Below are 19559 nucleotides of genomic sequence, written 5' to 3'. Positions count from 1 at the left end.
GCAAGTCCGGTGCGATAACCATTACACCACGATAGTTCCCATAAGTAGCAGGTTATGATGTTGACATAATTGCGTCCGCTATTCAAAACACAAGGAAGCAATGGTTGCATAGAACACGTGGAAAACGAGACACGGGGGCCCAGCGCGTGTAACAACATATGGCAGCAGAGGGGAGCTCCCGGTTCACGCTGTCAGGGTAACACGCAGCGCACTGTACGGCCACGCGTTACCAGCTCACACTGTCCACGTTTACAGCCATGGGGGTGAGAGACGCGAATGGAGAGAGTGTGGGGGGAGAGTGTGGAGAGTGTGGGGAGTGTGGGGTGAGAGTGGAGAGTGTGGGGTAAGAGTGGAGAGTGTGGGGTGAGAATGTGGGGTGAGAGTGGAGAATGTGGGGGGAGTGAGTCCAGTGTGGGGAGTAACAGAACAGTGTGGGGAGAGAGGATTGGAGGGCGTTCGATGACTGCCGTGAGGGGAGTATAAGGAATGTGGTGGGGAAGAGGATTGTCGGCACGAGTGAGCCGAGGCGTGTTGGAGGAGCGAGCGAGGAGAGTGTTGAGTGTGAGAGGAGGTGTGTTGTGTGTGTTGGTGTGTGTTGGTGTGTTGTTGTGTGTGTTGTGTGTGTTGTTGTTGTGTGTTGTGTGTGTGTGTGGAGGATGGCTCACCTCAAGTGTTCGCGTCTCCCCGATTTTCGCCGCCTCCGCCGCCGCTCGCCACACAAAGAAGATCGCGACGCCGAGTGACGCCCGCGGGGTGAGGGGCGGGGCCTAGGGGGGTGGCGAGGGGCGGGGCATGGGCGGGGTGGGCGGGGCCTAGGGGTGAGGGGCGGGGCTGAGGGGTGAGGGGCGGGGCCTAGGGGGGTGGCGAGGGGCGGGGCATGGGCGGGGTGGGCGGGGCCTAGGGGTGAGGGGCGGGGCTGAGGGGTGAGGGGCGGGGCCGGGGGGTGATGGGCGGGGGGATGGCGAGGGGCGTTGGCATGGGCGGGGTGGGCGGGGCCTAGGGGTGAGGGGCGGGGCCGAGGGGTGAGGGGCAGGGCCGGGGGGTGATGGGCGGGGGGATGGCGAGGGGCGGTGGCATGGGCGGGGTGGGCGGGGCCGGGGGTGAGGGGCGGGGCCGAGGGGTGAGGGGCGGGGCGGGGTGGCGAGGGGCGGGGGCATGGGCGGGGTGGGCGGGGCCTAGGGGTGAGGGGCGGGGCCGAGGGGTGAGGGGCGGGGCCGGGGGGTGATGGGCGGGGGGATGGCGAGGGGCGGTGGCATGGGCGGGGTGGGCGGGGCCTAGGGGTGAGGGGCGGGGCTGAGGGGTGAGGGGCGGGGCCGAGGGGTGAGGGGCGGGGCTGTTGGGTGAGGGGCGGGGCCGAGGGGTGAGGGGCGGGGCCGATGGGTGAGGGGCGGATTGAACGGCTGGGTCAAGCCATAACTTCCGGGGTCACCGTTGTGGTCGTAATCGATTAATCGATACGCGCGCGCAAGTTAGTTATGGATAATCGACGAATCGTTAGAGTGTGAGCGCCACGCCCGCGTTGTTATTATTGTGTGTTACTTGTGCAAGGCGTGTGTGTGTACATTACACACATGTACACACACACACACACGCGCGGCACGTGGGCAACGCGTGTGTGTGTGCTCGTGCTGGCTTCCCGCCGTCTCTTGGCGGCAACGACAGCGGCAGTCGGCTCCAGTGAGAGTTACAGGCGACAGAGAGTACACGAGCGCCGCAGGGGAGACATCGTGGAATCAAGGTGGTGAATGTGCTGCTGCAAATTGTACTGCGGTGAGAGCGCGTGCGAGTGAGCGTCAACGGTGAGTGTTCTCGTGTGAGTGTGTACGTGTGTGAGTGTGTACGTGTGTGTACGTGTGAGTGTGTACGTGTGAGTGTCCTCGTGTGAGTGTGTACGTGTGAGTGTCCTCGTGTGAGTGTGTACGTGTGAGTGTCCTCGTGTGAGTGTGTACGTGTGAGTGTCCTCGTGTGAGTGTGTACGTGTGAGTATGTACGTGTGAGTGTGTACGTGTGAGTGTCCTCGTGTGAGTGTGTACGTGTGAGTGTCCTCGTGTGAGTGTGTACGTGTGAGTGTCCTCGTGTGAGTGTGTACGTGTGAGTATGTACGTGTGAGTGTGTACGTGTGAGTGTCCTCGTGTGAGTGTGTACGTGGGATAGCCAGGGTACTTACTACACACGTGCCGTGATGTTACGTGGCCGCAGGAGGTGTTCGCCTCACGACCCTGGCTGAGGGTGGCAGGGGGCTTTGTGAGAATGATGTCAAGAGGACTTGCAGCCAGCCCACTTTTGCCCACTTCAGCAATTGTTTCTTGCTGTGGGTTGTCCCACCTGATGAAGGACTCTTGTGTTGCGCCCGAAACGTCGTGATTTAATTTATTTTATACCTTCAGTGACTTTACTTGGACCCTTCGGCAGCTTGAAGCGAGACTTGTTGTTGGCGTTTTGAGCTGCTTATCTGAGACAGATTCTGGTCATGTGAGTGTTGTGGGTTTAAGAAGTACCTTCTCTAAGACGAAGGTACTTTGCAAACCCACTGGCTATCAACAATGATTCGTTCATGAAGCCATCCGTATTTATAGACACAGACACAATTTAAATCGAGAAGATGGGTATAAACTGAGCAATCATTGGAAGGACGTTATCAACCAGTTTAAGTCATAACTAGCTGTGATGTTCCCTTCCTACCACCTTCCGATGTTAGTTATTTTCGGCTCTGATTTTACATTAACAAGTAAACATTCTCATCCTAACAGCCACCTCGCTCACTGAGCTCGAGGTTTTTTCTTTGCGATCTCCCATTAACATGCTAATCTCTCACATCAACATGCTCATCTCTTACATTAACATAGCCACCTCAGGGCGCTGGCCGTGGAGGCAGCTCAACGATTTACATTAACATGCTAATTCTTACTGGACAGCCCTTTGATTGGTGGGAAAACCCACCACCATCGTGGTCACTGCCCACCACTTACATTAACATTGGCTGCTGACATTTGGGCTACGCCCTTTTCAAACCTTTAACAACAGTTTGTCTTTAGAAGCTAATCCCCTCTTCCTGATGACGAACGTTTGTTGCGATCGAAACGTCGTAGTTTTTTGTTATATTTTTTTGAACCTATCTACGTGACTTTACCGAAAGACCCAAAGAATATGAATTCCTGTAGTCACGAAAGCTTTAAGACTTATTGTCTTTCTTTACATTAATTGTAGTTATTGTTATTCATCTTATTTAACTTAAAAAAACACTTGCGTATTCACGAGAGCTGCTTTCCATAACCAACACACATCAACTATTGGAAATCTAGGAGCCAGTTGCTCATAAAACGCTCATAAAAGGGCATTGCTGATTGGCTGAGGTCTGCCGAGTCCACTTAGGACCGCTCCGATTGGCCGAAATAGGCGAGTCCGCGTGATATCGTAAACACATCATTAAGCGAAAATGTATCATTTATTGAAACAATGCGACTCTATGGGAGGCGGATCGTTTATCAAAATATCATTAATCTATGTCATCGTAAACCGAGGGACCAGTCCCCGCATACACATCGTTTTGACTCGGTTTAGCTGAGTCGAGTCGAAAACATTGTGCGTGGGCGCGTAGCGGTTAGCGCTACGGTGTGCTACGAATCCCGGAGACAATTCAATGACGCAAATCCACACGCCCCGTGACTCGCCAACAATGGCAACATCTTGTGCTTGACGAGCACCTTGCCCAGCAAGCAGTATGCACGGATATGAGGAGTGTCCCTTGTGTTTGTACTGTGACGTGCCAGACATTCTCAATGGGTAAGGATGTTAGACATCCTTGGATAGCGTCTTTGTAAGACATGGGGTGACACGGATATCTTGAACACCATAACGGGGTGGCGCTACTGCATCAGGATAGCTAAAATGTGGCTTGCAAGATGGTGATTGGTTGGAAAGGTTTGAAAGAGGGAGAAGGCGGGAATGTTTTAAAGAGGCGCAAGGGATCTGTTGAGGACTGTTAGAAGAGGAGCAGAGGCATTGATTAGAAGGAAGGCATGGCCGGGGATTGGAGAGGGGAGGATAAAAGGAAAGAGGGAGGGGGGGAAGCAGAGAGGGAAGGTGTTGGCTGGCGGTAGGCACTGGACGTTGTTAAGGATAATAAACTATCCAAGAAGTGCCGCCTTTGGAGTCCTTCATGCAAATGTACCTGTGCTTTATTTTTCAGACGCCCAAACGGGGATTGAAAGTGTGGTCCCGCGTGTGTCATGGAGCGCCTGCTGGAGCTGGGCCTCGATGGCCTAGCAAGGTGAGGAGGGTGTTGCTTTCGTGGACCTTGTGCACTGAGGCCCCTAGTCATGGTGCTCGCCAATCATAGTGGTTGTGGATTGCAAGTTGAATGTGGTGGTCACTACACCACAGTAGCTCTGTGGCGGTGGATTCGCCAGCATGTACAGTCATGCCTCGGTTTACATCGGGGATGCGTTCCTGAAAGGTGCGACAACGAATATTGACCCAACGTAAATCAAAGCAATTCACAGGGTAGTAAATGGAGGCGAAGGCTGAGAGACAACGGATACGAGAAAGGACGGATTTTGTCAGCGACATAAGTGTGGGGTTGAGGCGATGCAAATCAGGCAGAGGTATGAATAAAGTGATAATGTGTTTTGGAAACGGCAAAGGGGGAGACATAAATCAATGTATTACTGTATGATTACACATTTCTTGGACAAATCACCCTTGATGCTCTTTGTGTTATCACATCTCAGATGCTGCATAGCGTTGAGCTTATATAGTATTGGGATTACCTGAGAATACCAGGTATTGTAGGCATGGGCTGTGGGGTGGCCAGGAGATCGAAGTACATAGTACAACAAATAATCTTAAATCCATATGTGCAGAGCTCTAAGGGTTACATCCTTATATGAGTGGGCTTTCTCCAGGTACTCTGGTTTCCTCCCACATGCCAAACACCCATTAATGGAATTCGTCACGGTGGCGAGATTTTAACTACCTCTCCTATTATGCAGGAGATCGTGGGTTTGATCCTGACATTGACGCCTGTTGTATATTTGTAGATTTGTCTCCAGGTCCTCCGGTTTTTCCACCACAGGCGTTTCGAGTATTTGGCTGCTGTAAATTTTTACATTATAAGCCACTTTGCTGAGCTATCATTTGTGGCCAGGTCGCTTCTGAAAAATAGCTATATAGCAGCTCAGTGGGCCTTACCTGGTAAAATAAAATAGTGAACAAACAAATATCTGCGGATCGGGGAGGACATGGTTACCTTGTGTAGGTGTAACGTGATAATATGGCCCACTCACCTTGCTAAGCCCTTGCAGGTTTGGTCCCAACGTTTTGTGTCTGCTGGATGTTCACAGCTGGATCATGAGAGTTTTTGCCAGGTCCGTTGTCGATCTTTTACACAGGGGTCAGCTGACATCATGTGAAGCAGAACTGCAGGAGCTGATGCGGCAGATCGATGTGATGGTGGGACAACGCAAGCAGGAGTGGGAGCGTGAGCTGCAGGCGCTGTCGGCCCGCCTGGAGGTGCGTGAGCAGGAGCTCTTCCTCTGCCGCTCCACGCTGGAACGCAAGCACCAGGAGGTGGGGCTTCTTTTTGCTTACTCGGTCATTAGCATTGCATTTGCATGGTGTCTGAATGGACATGACCAGTTGAAGTCTTATTTGTTTAAATAGGTGAGAACCCAAGAGAGCAGGGATAGTCTAATTTGCAAGAGTGAACTTGGTCACCTAAATGATGAAAAGTAAAACAAATAAAATAGAGTACAGCTATGAAGCAAGTAGAAATCGGTACAAAAACAACTGCATAAGATGAGACATTGACAATATTGCACAAACGTAAATCAGATGTTAACCAATTCCCCGTAATGCAAGTCAGCTCACGCAAATCATTTTTAGACTGATAATAATACAATTACAAGTGAGTTACAGAAAACAGATAAAGGGTGACTACCATTATACTTATGTGTAAACATACAAGTATGTGCAAGTGAAATGCAAATTCAAATGACGATATAAATAATTGACAGTTTTGCTTCGCGTTGTGATTAAGATGTGAGATGAATCAAAGACATTTCTTAGTAGCGATGGAATTCCAGGTGTTTGGGGCATCAACACAGAACGCGTGAGAACCGTGAGAGATGCGAGTTGTGTGTCCTCGCTACAGTGCACTTCAGTGCTTGTGGGGCGTCTATTATTTCTGAGAGTTTTGGTCCTGAATAACCACTTTTGATTAGGCGAGGGACTGAGTTATATATGTGTGTGTGCGCATTTAAGGTTAGCTTGGCCCAGTGAACCTCCCTCCGAGTTGGAAGAGAGTGACAACTGGTTTTGGAGTTAAGATCACAGCGATAACTGGAGTAGTTGATAAAGCGCAAGGCAGAGTGAAAGATAGGATTTAGCAAATCCAAAAGGTTTTTTTAGAGGGGAAATTGATTTGCATATGATGTCAGCATCGTCTAGTTTATGCAAAGAGGCAGTAGCTATCAACATGTACAACGAGAATCTTGCTCTGTCAAGCGTCTTGTTGTGACGTGTGTATGCGCAGTTAAAACTGAAATCGTCACAGTACGTATTGGGCAAGCCCTCATGTTTGTCTTGTAAATGCTTCGCTTCACTGCAGTCAGACTTTCAGAGTGTTTCCATGGGCGCCGCTCAACTCTCTTGGCTGTGCCGAGGCAGGTAAAGTCCTGTAAATTGCCTGCTCGTTCCACTGCTGGTGGAAGAGCCTCCGCTAGAGGGAGCTCAACAGGTAATTTTGTCTACCCTTCCACATTTATTAGACACTAGCGGTAAGTACCCGGCATTGCCCGGGCGAAAAAGACAGACAGACACATCGACTTACACACACTTTCAATGTACATGAGTTTAGCGGAAGAAGCAAGGAACAGAAATGTTTTTGTCCGCACACAAACATTGTGATCGTAATATTTCCCAGGTGATTATTCTAAAACGGTGTGTATAGTATTGTATGTATTGTTTTGTGTGTATAGCACGGTGTGTATACCATGGTGTGTATGGTATTATGTATATACCATGGTGTGTATGGTATTGTGTGTATACCGTCATGTGTTTAGTAGTGTGTTTCTGGAATTGTGTGTATGTTAATGTGGTTAGCATGGTGTGTATGGTATTGTGTGTATGGTAGTGCACGTAACAGAAAGAGGCAAAGATTATGAAATCCTGCAGTGACTAAAGCTGTAAGTGAAGATAAGTAATGTAATAATAGGAAGGTAATATTTTCCAAAATAAGTTGTATTTTAAACGTGAGTTGACACAATAATGAAGATTAAAGTAATGTCCAAGTTATAAGCACAAAATGTTCGGTGTGCTATTTGTATGGGTTGTATGGCATAGTGACAAATGCAAAATGCATTACAATGTTTGTAGCTACGTGATGTAACAGAAAGAGACAAAGAATATGAAATCCTCAGTGTAAGTAAAGATAAGTTATTGAAAAATAGGAAGGTGATATTAGCATACATAGGTGTATTTGAACGTGAGTTAACAACAATAAAGATGAAAGTATTGGCCAAGTTATGAACAAAAAATATTTGTTGTGAGCACACAAACAAAAATAATACAATATTCCCTTTGCATAAATAGTTGTATTTGAACGTGAGTTGAGACAATAATATAGATGAAAGTAATGCGCAAGTTAGAAGCAAAAAAAATGTGTTGTGAGCACACAAACCAAAATAATAGAATGTTTCCAAGGTTATTAATAAAATAACAGTTTTGTACGTATGTGGTTGTAGCGTAAGAAGCAAGGATATTGTACTTGCCATAGCCGTGGTGAGGCCGAGTCCAGTGCGGAGCCCCCGTCCGGGCCTAGATTGCCAATCCGCGGAGGTGGCACGTTGCCAGGCTGGGGGCTGGGCCGCTACACCCCCCCACCATCCCCCCGCCCGTGCAACAATAATGCTATCTCAGCACCATCATTTAATTATCTACGGATTCTGTAGTATAAACTTACACGCATCGTGTTGGGGGGGGGGGGGGCGAAGAGGACATCACACTGTGAAGAAATACCCGCAGCGTTATGTCTATATTTATTGCATGTAAAACGCATGAAAGGAAATGTCTCCCTCAACCCCACAGAACGCATATCACTTGGCAGGGTCTGTCCCCCCCCACCGAATGCGCGCGAGTTGGTACGGTCGATGTCGCGCAAAAAATAATTATATATAGCAAAATCTCACAAAATAGCTCATTTAACCCATTTAAAGGTGACGGACGTGGAAAAGGAATAGCCTATGCCAAGCACGGGGCTTACGGCGTGGTACCTGGCTAATTTTGTTTTACGTAAACCCCACCGTTTGAGAGCCAAATCCCTTGCATGCGCATGAACACAGACAAACAGACAAAGAATGACGTTTATAGGTAAGACTAGCGGGAAGTACCCGGCGTTGCCTGGGTCTTAAAAATATTTCAAAACTACTCTTAAAAATCGAACAGAAGTGCGTACTGACTGTGGTGGTACCTGCTATGATTACAGCAGTGCATACTGTGGTGGTACCTGCTGTGATTACAGCAGTGCATACCGACTGTCGTGGTACCTGCTATGATGACAGCAGTGCATACCGACTGTCGTGGTACCTGCTATGATGACAGCAGTGCATACCGACTCTGGTGATACCAGCTATGATTACAGCAGTGCATACCGACTGTGGTGGTACCTGCTATCACTATAGTAGTACATGCTGACTCTAATGCAGTATTTATCGACTGTATAGCACAAAGTACTCACCTGACAGTGGCGTGGTGAGGCCTAGTCCCGTGCAGAGCCTTTGGCCTCGCCTAGATTGTCCAGCCGGCCGAGGTGGCATCTTGGCAGGCTGAGGCTGGGCTGCTACCCCTGACCCCCCCCCCCCCCAGCCACAATCTCTCTGGCCGCTCTGCAGCAATATCTACGGCCTATAGTGGTAGCATCTAGCGACTGAATAGCAGTAATAACTGCACGCATCGGGGTGGGGGGGACATCACACAGTGGAGAATTAACGTCAGCGTTTAGTGTATTTTTATAGAATTTTTTACGCGAAAGAAAATGTCCCCCTCACTCCCACCGAAGGCGTGCGAGTTGGCATGAGCCGTCCCCCCCACAAAAGGCGCGCGAGTTGGTATGCTCGTGCATGCGTCATAAATAATTAAAAGGGAAGCACACACAAATCACACTAAATCGCTAATTAAACTAATTTAACGTTGCCGGATGTAAAAAAGGAATAGCGCTTGCTCACCGCGGGGCTTACGGCGTGGTACCTGGCTATTTTTTTTACGTATACCCCACCGTTGGAGAGGCAAATCGTTCGCAAACGCGCGAACACACACAAACCCACACACAGACAATTTTTTACTTATATATAGATATATGTTCAAAGGGGGGGGGAGGGTGTTTCCTTCCCTTTAGCCCACCACACGCAATTCCATTACACAACAGTGGTTTCCTTGTGGCGAGTCAGAGGTGTAAATTCCACACTAGTGTGGTGGACTCCAGTCTCCCCGTAGAACAATCTCTTCTGACTTACCACAAACGTTTATTGTTAATAGTAGCACGCGGACCATTGGCCAAGTTGGCTCCTGACCAGGATTTGAACTGGAAACCCATGCGTGAAGGTGGCACTCGAGCTCGGCGAACAGAATGCATCGATAGATAGCGCTGACATTTGGGAGTGCCGTGCACACAGGTGGGCATGCTAAAGCAGCAGCTGGAGACGGCGGAGACCTCCCACGCGGCGGTGGCTCAGCGGTATGAAGAGGAGCTCAAGTATTGCAAAGATCAGGTTTGCCTTGGCTTGTTCTCAGCCTCTTGTTTCCGTGCCATCGGTGTGCATTTGTAATCTGAAATAACCACGATGATGGTCGCTTCTTATCAAATGCTGTGAGTGTTCACTGGTCTTGGAATTGCAATTCACCATTAAAAAAATTGCAAATCACCTTTAATAAAGAAAAAAGTCAAGAATATTGTTTAGAAACATTATCACAGTGTTTCATTTTTCAACGTATGTTTTCCATGTTTGTTAAACGAGTTGTTAAGTTCCCATTTCTTGCATTGTTTCACATGTGTTATCAAATTTTTAGGTCCCAAACATCTCTACGCACTGTTAAATGTTGCCACTATGTGTTCCCTACCGCTGTCCCACATGTATCTTTAAGCAATTATGTCTCCACCGTTCATCACCCATATCCATTTCCTTCCACCGTCTCTCTTCTCAAGCTCGGTGTTCGTGCTTCTTCGGGGGCGCACGTCACGAGTTGTTTTGCCGCGGCTTCTCTCGCTCGCTCACTGTGTCTCCTCTCCCCTGCCATCTTCACACATTGCACCCTTCACATATTCCGCTCCATGTGGTCCGACACTCACTCGTGATGCATCACAGTGACCACGCCGTTGCTGGGCACGAGCAGGATATATGCGAGTAGGTTTATAAACACGTGACTATGATAACCTAGGTTATCACAAGTGCACATGTGTGGAGTGAGAAATTGGAGATGCATAGATATAGGTGTGTGGAATTAGAAGCAAGACATGCATTGAGAGGCAGACATGCACAGAGCGAGAGATGCAGATGGGCAGCAGTGTGGCTGATTTGTGTAGTCGGAAAAGTGGAGACATGGCAAGTAGATGTATGGAGTGAGAAGGGTAGAGCGTAGGAAATATGTGAAGTTAGGGAAAAGCAGACAGTAACGGAGTACAGAAATGAAGGGAGCTTTTGTCGTGAAATGATTGGGAACTTAGAAAACTGGACTTGCCATCTAAAGAGGTCGCTGGCTTGGCTGTTGAAACAATGGGGAGAGTTTCCCGTTTCCCCCCTCCCCCATCCACCCAAGTGTATAAAATGGGTGTACGGAAGTCGATCGGCACGTCGCGCGTGGTGGGGTAAAGTATAGGTGTTCCCAGTGGTCAGTGTGGAAGAGGAGACAAAAAACCTTCCAAGAGCTGCATCGAGTGCAGGCCTTTTGCCAGTCGTGGTGTGAGCAAGAAATTGTGGGGCTGCACGTTTACCTTTTATTTACCAATCCGTTATTTACCCTTTGGCCTGCTGCTACGCGGTTTGAGCATTTGCATACTAACATTGCACTGGAAACAGAATGGGTAATTTATTCTTAAAATGGTTCCCAATTTACCGATTATCGTTTAACAACCCTCGAGTGAAAGTATTGGTGGTGGAGCTCTTCATAGCGTGCCGTGTGCCCAGCTCGAGCCCGCTATTTCCTGCCTGCAGCTCGGCAAGCTGAAGGGCAGTTACGAGAAACTCCAACGGCATCAGCGGCGCCAGGCGAGTCGGATCCGACAGGACACGGATGGCAGTCTCGCCAGTGCAGAGCTGGGCCACCTGTGCCAGAAGCTGGAGGTAACGATGCCACCGCTACAACAGAGGCCCCCCCCTGCCACCTGGACCGTGTGTTGTGATGCTCGTGTAATATTTACACTCACCACTTGCACCCACCGGACAGTCAATTTTCTGTTAGGATTCCGTAGCAGGGCTGCCCACGAGTACCGAGGTGGTCGTGGTGCGCAATTGCGTAATCAGGAATGGCACGCGGCGCACCACCCATTGTAGAGTGCAGGGTGCAGCAACCATTTTTGAGTCCATCATGTGGCGCACCACCCTTTGTTGGTTACAGAATATGACGCAGCACTCATTGTTGAGTACAGAATGCATTGCACCCCTCACTGTTGAGTCCAGCATGTGGTACACCACTCATTGTTAACCGCACTGCTCATCTCATGTGCAGGTAGTAGGTAGATTATAACACTGACTGTGAATGATGTAGTCAGCTTGTGGAGGTCTTTATCCAGCAGTGGCTTTTCCATGGCTGATGATGATGATATGTCTTTTATAAGTGTAATTAGCTACCCACATGCCAAATTTCAGGCTTGTTGCATGTTGGGAAGTATGCTAAACATTTCGAACAGACACACATATTCACAAATATCCCTTTTATACATATAGATTACAGGAATATCAAGCGGATCAAATGCTTACAAGTGGTGAATTCTTTCAGGAGTTCCGAAGTCAGTCACTGGAGTGGGAGAAGCAGAGGATCATGCACCAAGAGCAGGTGGCCCATCTGGAGTCACAGAGGAGAGCTCTCGCTGAAGAATGCACAGCCATACAGGTAGGTTGTACAATACAGCAGCGAGCACGTTAATACAAATTTAACCGGCCAAGCGGCTCGGCAGTAGAGCAAGAGGCTGTTAATCGGAGGGTTGCGAGTTCACATCCTGTTTGGTTGTTGACTCAGCCCATAATACCTCTGGGATCAATAACATAAGTCTCTGTTTTATGAGGAAGTCGACGGTGGTCTCTATGGAAAAACTCGCCCCCGCCATAGGAATGTGGAAATTAAACAACTGGTTCAGGGCTGTCAACAGGAAATGAGCACCGACCCCTTGCTCATTCGAGCAGGAAATCAGCTTGTACTTGCAGATGCTAAATAAAAATTTTACGCGTGCAATCCATCACAAGGATATTGCTACTGCCGTATGAAAAGAGCTCCAAAGGAATGCAGCGTGTCTCTGCATTGCCACATGGGGCGGTGACAGGGCAGAGTGGTTGTGCTATTAACAGTTTGTTGCAGAGTTATTATCTGCGTCGAAATTGCTTTAATGGCAACGAGGCGGCCATTGTGTGCCGGTGTCATGATCCAAGTTTGAAAAACTTTTATAAACGATTCACAAATGACCTCATTGGGAAATGCAGAGCAGTCGTTGCCCCTGACTGCAAAAAAGTATCAGGACCCTCCTGAAAAAGTTGAGACTCGGTGAGGACTCCCTCAGTTAACAAGTATAGCAATAATCATAATTTTGAGAAATACAAACCCATTACCATTTAAAGGTAATTTGGAAGTGGATAATCATGTTTGTGCCTGATGCTTTCACAGCAGCAATCGCTGAACTACCAGGCCCAGTTGATCTGCTGGCAGAATTCAGTGGAGGAGAAGGATCAATGTGCGATGTCGCTCCTACAAAGCCAACTGGAAAAAGCCAGCAAGGTGCTGCAGTCCGATCGGAGTGCAGTGCAGCAGCTCGGAGAGGACCAGCACGAGGCGGAGGCTGCGTGTGGGCCAGAGGCGGAGAACAGGCAGCATCTGCGCGAGGAGCTACACCGCACGTGCCAACACGTAGGGCGCCGTCGCACCGTACTCTCGCACACCCACGGCAGAGTGTTCGCGTCATTGCCTGTGGATGATCAAGTTTTGTTGTTATAGTTGACTTTAGGATTGTTGACCATTTACATTTTCTGCAGCCATCTAGCAGTTTATTTAAAGGTGGGTGCACATTCCATTTTAGCACAACGAACAGCATTTGGGATACTCGGCTTGCTTTACAAATCGACTTCAGTCTGGACTCATTTGCTGCTTTTCCCGTCTACACATCAGCAGCAGCAGCCGGTTTAACACGTAGGCTTCCGCGACCAATATCATCCATAATAGAGGTTTTTGGGTTAGATCGCGTGAATATATAAATGTATCATTAAAACCCGCCACCATCCGGCACAGCCAAATAGGAAGGGTTGTCACGTAAACAGAACATGCCAATTCGTCACGAGTACAGCACAAGTGTAGTGTATAGTGTAGTGTATAGTGTAGTATACTAGTACAGCACACCGGTGTGTTGGAGAGCCAAGCCATAACATTTACAAACCAAATACGACGTTTCGCCAGTTATTACAACTAGCTTCATCAGGTGACAGCCAGATTTGTGGAGAAGTCTTACTGTTTTGTTCGTTATATAGGAGGGGTCTGACTTTTTGTGACGCCGTGTGACGAGAGGGGGGGGGGGGGGTCAAAAATCGCCCAAAATCGCGTGACGTCATTTATGGACGGCCCCCAAGCTTGCGTTTAGTGTTGAAGAGTTAGCAGGAATGTACTTATGCAAATTCTATTTTATACTTTACTAGCTTTACTACCCGGCTTCGCCCGAGACTTGGATTCTTGTCTTGGATTAATACACGGCCTACGCGGAGGGTTTGGGGGGGGATGCGTGACGTCAGCAGGCACACTGCGTGACGCTGCGTGACATCACAGATGTGACATCACCGCTCACTTGCCGTGCAAAATATATACATTATTGCGCCCCCCCCCCCCCCCCCCCAAAGAAATACAAAAGTCTATTTTTATACTTTTTGCATTGTGTACAGTCTGGAAACTACTCACATGCCAAATTTCAAGTTTGTTGCATGTCGGGAAGCATGCTAAACATTTCGAACAGACACACATTCACAAATTTCCCTTTTATATATAGATAGATGTATATATTTATATTTTTAGTGACTTTCTTACCTTTTCTCTACTTGACACTCCTATCGTTTTTTTTGTATTGCTTGTTGTAACCTGTCACGCCCCTCCTGGACATCTGTGAAAAACAGCTTCATAGCTCATCGGATTCAGTCCAGGGTAAATAGAGATTCTGATTTTGATTCCATGCAGGACAGACGGGAGGGCAGCGCTGTGTCCGTTGGGCAGCTGGAGCTGGAGAACCGACAGCTGCGGAGTGAGCTGGCTGCCCTGTGCTCTGCCGCCGCCGTGCTGTCTCATCACGTCCCCGAGATGGAGCGATGTGAAGAGCGGTGTGTCCTGGCCACGCAATCCCCCTCATGAGTCACCACTTAACTACTTGCCACCCCCCAACGATCCCCTGTGTAGCTTTAGCAGACTTTTGGGGCAAGTGCTGTTAGCGAATAGCACCTATGAAGGCTGGCACGGGACACGAGGGGGTGGGTGGCCAGCACCACGCCCAGCCGTCTTTGTTTCCTAGTGCTGATGTTTACATACTGCACCAGGTACTCATTTGAGGCTGAGTCGATAAAGGAGAGGCCCAGAACTGGTTCAGATAATGGTCACTGGTGTTGGTGACGGTGAACGAGAATCGAACTCGAGTTGCTGCATATGTAGCGTAGCGCACTAACCGATACCCTACGGCTCCCCAACAACCACAAGCCCCACATCTTCATATTACCTCCAGTCTCATTTCATGAATTGTAATGGCTCAGGAGTGTGATTGAAGTATCAATTATTTAATATTTATGTTGGTTTGTATTCTCATTTGTTCCGTCCCATTTGTAAATGATGAGCTTTATCCTCTCCGTTTACCCCATATGTAACCTTGGCATATAATAAAAAAAAGAAAAAGAAATATATGCCCCCAGTGTTATCGATATGTGTATTGAAATGCACGATTAGGTACATTAATTGACACATCTTTACATGTCCACTCATCACATTTCGCATTCCATAATTGCTGTATTGAGATGTTTTTCAGATGTTCCATACACAAAGCTTACAATGTTACGTAATAAACTGGGCATTGACTTTTTCACTATAAAGAAGTACACTTTTATATATATATATTTTTTATAAACATTGCAAATACTTGACTTAAAGCATTCATGACTGCAGGAATTCATATTATTTGGGTCTTTCGGTAAAGCCACGTAGATAGAAAAATAATACAATAAAAATTTAAATAAATATCACAACGTTTCAATTGCAACACAAGCAATCGTCATCAGATGAAAAAATATAGCGAGAGAGATGCTGAGGCAGGATGTTTATAAAGGTTTGACATGGGTCATAAGCGAAGTGGGCGGGGCTAGAGATTAAATTTGCATGCAAATGTAAGATCGGAGAGCTGGGCCACCTCCACGTCTACGAAGCTGTGGAGATGGCCATTGTATTGTGAGAGATCAGCATTTCAATGTAGGAAAACAGAAAACCAACAATACAGAGGCCAACGAGCAACGGTGGCTGTGTTAGACAGTGAGACATTTAACCTGGTAATGTAACTCAGAGAGTAGAAAGTAACTGCTAACATCGGCAGGTAGGAAGGAAACATCACAGCCAGTTATGACTTAAACTGGTTAATAACGTCCTTCCAATGATTGCTCAGTTTGTATCCATCTTCTTGGTTGAAATTGTGTCTGTGTTTATATATCTGGATGGCTTCATGAACGAATCTTGGCTGATAGCCAGTGGGTTTGCAGAGTACCTTCGTCTTGGAAAAATCAATTTCGTGTGAGCCCACAGCGTTAACACAATGATCAGCCACGGCAGAGGTATTGGTCCTACCGTGTTTCAGATCTGCCTTATATTCACGAACACGGTCCGAGACATGTCGCTTAGTTTCCCCAATGTAACTACTGCCGCAGACAGCCTAGTTTGTAGGCACCGGGGTATTGCATGTCAGTGATCACATCCTTCACAGATGGGATCAGATCATGAATCTGTGGGCACCTGATGACGATTGTTTGTGTTGCGGTCGAAACGTCATATTTTTATAATTTTTATATCTACGTGGCTTTACCGAAAGACCCAAAGATTATTGCAAATACTGCCCTCAATATGTGCCATGTGTTTTTTTATGTGCCATGTTATGGGTGTACCCCATCAACTAAGCATGACTACCCAGTAATTCACAGCCGGCAAGCAGAACATCTTAATCATTTAGATCCTCCGTAGAGCTTGGTGATTGAAAATAAAAACAGCCCAGGTTATAATGAGAGCACTTCGCGCTTACAAATCCTGCTGAATCATACACGGCAAAGATGCAACACTAATTTCAACTCGAGTGTCCGTGTCTGCATCCCCAGGTCGGTGAAGGAGCAACGGACAAAGAGTGAAGGTGACATGCATGGGCCGCACGGCCGACTGGGTGGCGCAGAGAAACCGCTCCAGTTTAACATTCAGCGCCTGTTCTCACCACCGGATGGAGGAGAGCAGGGACACCCCGTGTCTGAGTTGAAGGCCGCAGAGTCTGCTGGGTCAAGGCACGCGACAGCCGTCGACGCTGCCCCTCTGGCTGCGAGCTTTGAACCTCTACCCTACCCCAGAACCTTGTCTGATGATGAACTAGTCGACAGCTTTGCCAGTGTTAATGAACCAGGAAGATTGTTTCACACAATGAAGACACGGGATCTGGATCTACTGGTAAGATTGTTGCGGATGGTGATTTTGCAGTTAAGCCACTTAAGTCTACATGAAACATTTAGTGTTTTTATATCTGAATGTATCCAGCTTTGAAAAATAAACTGAGGCATACATCATCCTCTTAAGGGGTTTTATGCAATTGGCCATATATATTTTACTTATGTACACGGTCTTTTTTCAGTAAACTTATGTAATTAAGCGTAAAGTGACAATTGATTCCACATTTTCCTTACAATAACTCTCACAACTATTTTGTTTATTCCTGCTTAAGTCACAGAACGCTAATATTTTGTAATAGGTGATGGCGAATTCATGCTTCTTTGTTTAGGACTTGTACTCCTACAGTGCATTTTATACATTCACAGAAAATTACAGGTTCACTGGGCCATTGTTCATGGTTTTTAAATGAAAGTAGTCACTTGCAAGCGTTATAGAACATGAAGTCAGAATTCTTTAGTTTTTATTATTTTAGCGTGACCTGTCTTTCCTCAATGATTTTGAGTCGTGCATGTTGTAGATTTCAGATGAGCCGGCTGGGTCCGATGCGGCTGTTGAACAGTTTTTGGAAGAAGAGTCGAAGCGTGCCAAGGATCTGGAGAGACTGGTTGAAGAGCACATGGACGGCCTGCGCAGAGAGACTCGACTCGCACTTGAGCACTTGGGTCAAGCCCATGGGTCCCCAGCATGAGCAGTATGTGGAGTAACAATGGGCAACTAAAACCCGTAGATTTATAAAGCTGTGTTTGGTCACGTAGACTTGTTTCTCTTCTTGGTTTTGTGAGTAGGTCTCATGTGTCATTAACATGGGTGTATACCCAGCTAATACCGCTTGGCAGACAAGCCAGCACTCTTGTCATGAATCGACCCCCTAAAAGGATCTCAAGTCCCAGGTCATCGCCTATAGCGGGTGACCAGCTCTGTGTTACCACCCATTTCATGTTACTACTGCGTTTACTGGTTTCCATGTTTACCTCCCAGGCTGAGGGTTGGGGTGTGGGGTTGGGTTGGGTTTAGCTTAAGTATTGTTTAGCTTTTGAATAAAAAAAAAATACGTAAAAAAACTGTCTCTATATGTGTGTGCATGCGTGAGTGGAGAGCGGTGGCGCTGATGTGGTTAGCATAATGCACGACGAATCCAGTGACCTGGAGTGCGGGGTGGATCCGGGTCTAGGGATCTGTGGTCTGGGTCTGATGGTGGGGGGGTCCGGGGTGGGTCCGGGTTGTGGTCTGGGGGAGGTCCGGGGAGATCTGATGTGGTTCACGGTGGGTCCGTCGGTTTCTTGGGAGGGTCTTGGAGGGGGTGTTGGTGTAGGTCAAGAGGCATCCGGGGTGGGTTCGTGGTGGTTCTGGGAAGGGGTGGGGGTCCAAAGGGGTCCCATAGACTTCAATGTTAAAGGCTCCCATAGACGTGGTCAAAATCCGGCAAGAAATGCCTGAGTGAAGACCCATCAGTTGTTTTTCCCCCCATAGGGATGACTGGGACAATACATATATCAGGTGTTTCTCTGCAACTACAAATCGCAGCGTTAATGTATTCATGGTCTTGAACTCGCATCTCGAAGCGGATTCGAAGGACCTTTAGATGATGTCTATAGGTTTTGTATATCATGAGGTAAACATTGCTTACATGTCAGTCAACCTGACCGTGGTGACGTCACCACGCAGCGGTGTTCATCACAGCTGTGTGTGTGTGTGGAATCGATTCTCGGCTATTCCTGCTCACGCGTAATTTAATCGAATATTAACATTGCTGGTATCGATCTCACGAAGAGGCATCGATGACGACCGCGCTAAAAACCGGAATCGACCCCCCACACCTGTGATGACGCGATGTACATATTTAACCAATGAAGGGAATCGATTCTCTTTGACTGCTGTGCACGCGTAATTGAATAGTAAATTAACATTGCCGGTATGGATCACGCCAAGAGGAATCTATAACGACCGGGCTATTAAACCGGAATAGATTCTCTCACACCTGTGATGACGTCACCACATTTAACAGTCGTGGAATCGATTCTCTATCCAATCAACCTTCGCATTGACGTTACAACGCAGAGATGCTCCATGTTGATGTCAGTAGATTCCCGATGAGCTATTTACCTCGAAACGCGTCTGGAGGAGACGAGTTGATCGATATGTTTGTTGCGGTTGCACCCGAGTCAAGAGCCACATGGCTCACAGGGTTATACCTAATAAATGAAACTGAAAAATGAAACTGAGTCGATATCATAGAGGATATAAGGATATATTTTAACATTTCTGGTAATGAAACATGCGTCGAGATGTTAAAACACCAAACTGAAACCTTTTGCAAGGAATTATATTTGCATTAACCACATATGTCTCAGCCTCGCTGTGCGTTGCGTTGCACGCATTCAATGAACCTTCAGAGCCAGGGTGAACATCCGACTCCAACGTATTTAATTAATAGAATTGAAAAACACGGCACAAATACAGCATCTGTTAATACTTGCAATATAAATACAATGAATGAACACTGCAGCATCATAACATTGTCTTAGATAACATGAATGTCAATAATAAGTCCTGGATGGACCAGGCACGTACGTTAGCACTGAATAGCTATACAACAAGATAATACTGGTAGGAACGAAGTGAACCAGCCTACAATAGATTATATCGTC

The 19559-nt window shown here is 47.5% G+C and overlaps 1 protein-coding gene across 4 annotated transcripts; it reads left to right on the top strand.

The window, feature by feature from the left end:
• The first annotated feature begins 1390 nt into the window (after positions 1–1390).
• On the top strand, positions 1391–17904 carry LOC133353882 (centrosomal protein of 63 kDa-like). Of its 4 annotated transcripts, none has more exons than XM_061570371.1 (10): positions 1391–1738; positions 4190–4270; positions 5391–5568; positions 9669–9764; positions 11205–11333; positions 11989–12102; positions 12868–13107; positions 14416–14555; positions 16575–16911; positions 17429–17904. In XM_061570371.1, the coding sequence occupies exons 2-10, from the start codon at positions 4230–4232 to the stop codon at positions 17597–17599; spliced, it is 1446 nt and encodes a 481-aa protein (XP_061426355.1). In that variant the 5' UTR covers positions 1391–1738; positions 4190–4229; the 3' UTR covers positions 17600–17904. The 4 variants fall into 4 exon arrangements, with proteins under 4 accessions (XP_061426355.1, XP_061426354.1, XP_061426356.1 ...); XM_061570370.1 differs by having other exon boundaries at positions 1391–1770; XM_061570372.1 differs by having other exon boundaries at positions 1391–1799; positions 12871–13107.
• Positions 17905–19559: the final 1655 nt, after the last annotated feature.

The sequence above is a fragment of the Lethenteron reissneri genome, chromosome 45 (genome assembly GCF_015708825.2).
Source record: "Lethenteron reissneri isolate LAM-NWPU_2019-01 chromosome 45, ASM1570882v1, whole genome shotgun sequence".
Lineage (NCBI taxonomy): Eukaryota > Metazoa > Chordata > Hyperoartia > Petromyzontiformes > Petromyzontidae > Lethenteron > Lethenteron reissneri.
The sequence above is the reverse complement of the archived record's forward strand: the minus strand, read 5'-3'. Positions and strand labels throughout refer to the sequence as shown.

What these genes read in the sequence shown, in the direction of transcription:
- LOC133353882 (XM_061570371.1), top strand. Translation starts at nt 4,230, where the DNA reads ATGGAGCGCCTGCTGGAGCTGGGCCTCGATGGCCTAGCAAG. An exon ending in TCAAGTATTGCAAAGATCAG is followed by an intron (nt 9,765 to 11,204) that starts GTTTGCCTTGGC and finishes TCCTGCCTGCAG; the next exon opens with CTCGGCAAGCTGAAGGGCAG. An exon ending in AAGAATGCACAGCCATACAG is followed by an intron (nt 12,103 to 12,867) that starts GTAGGTTGTACA and finishes ATGCTTTCACAG; the next exon opens with CAGCAATCGCTGAACTACCA.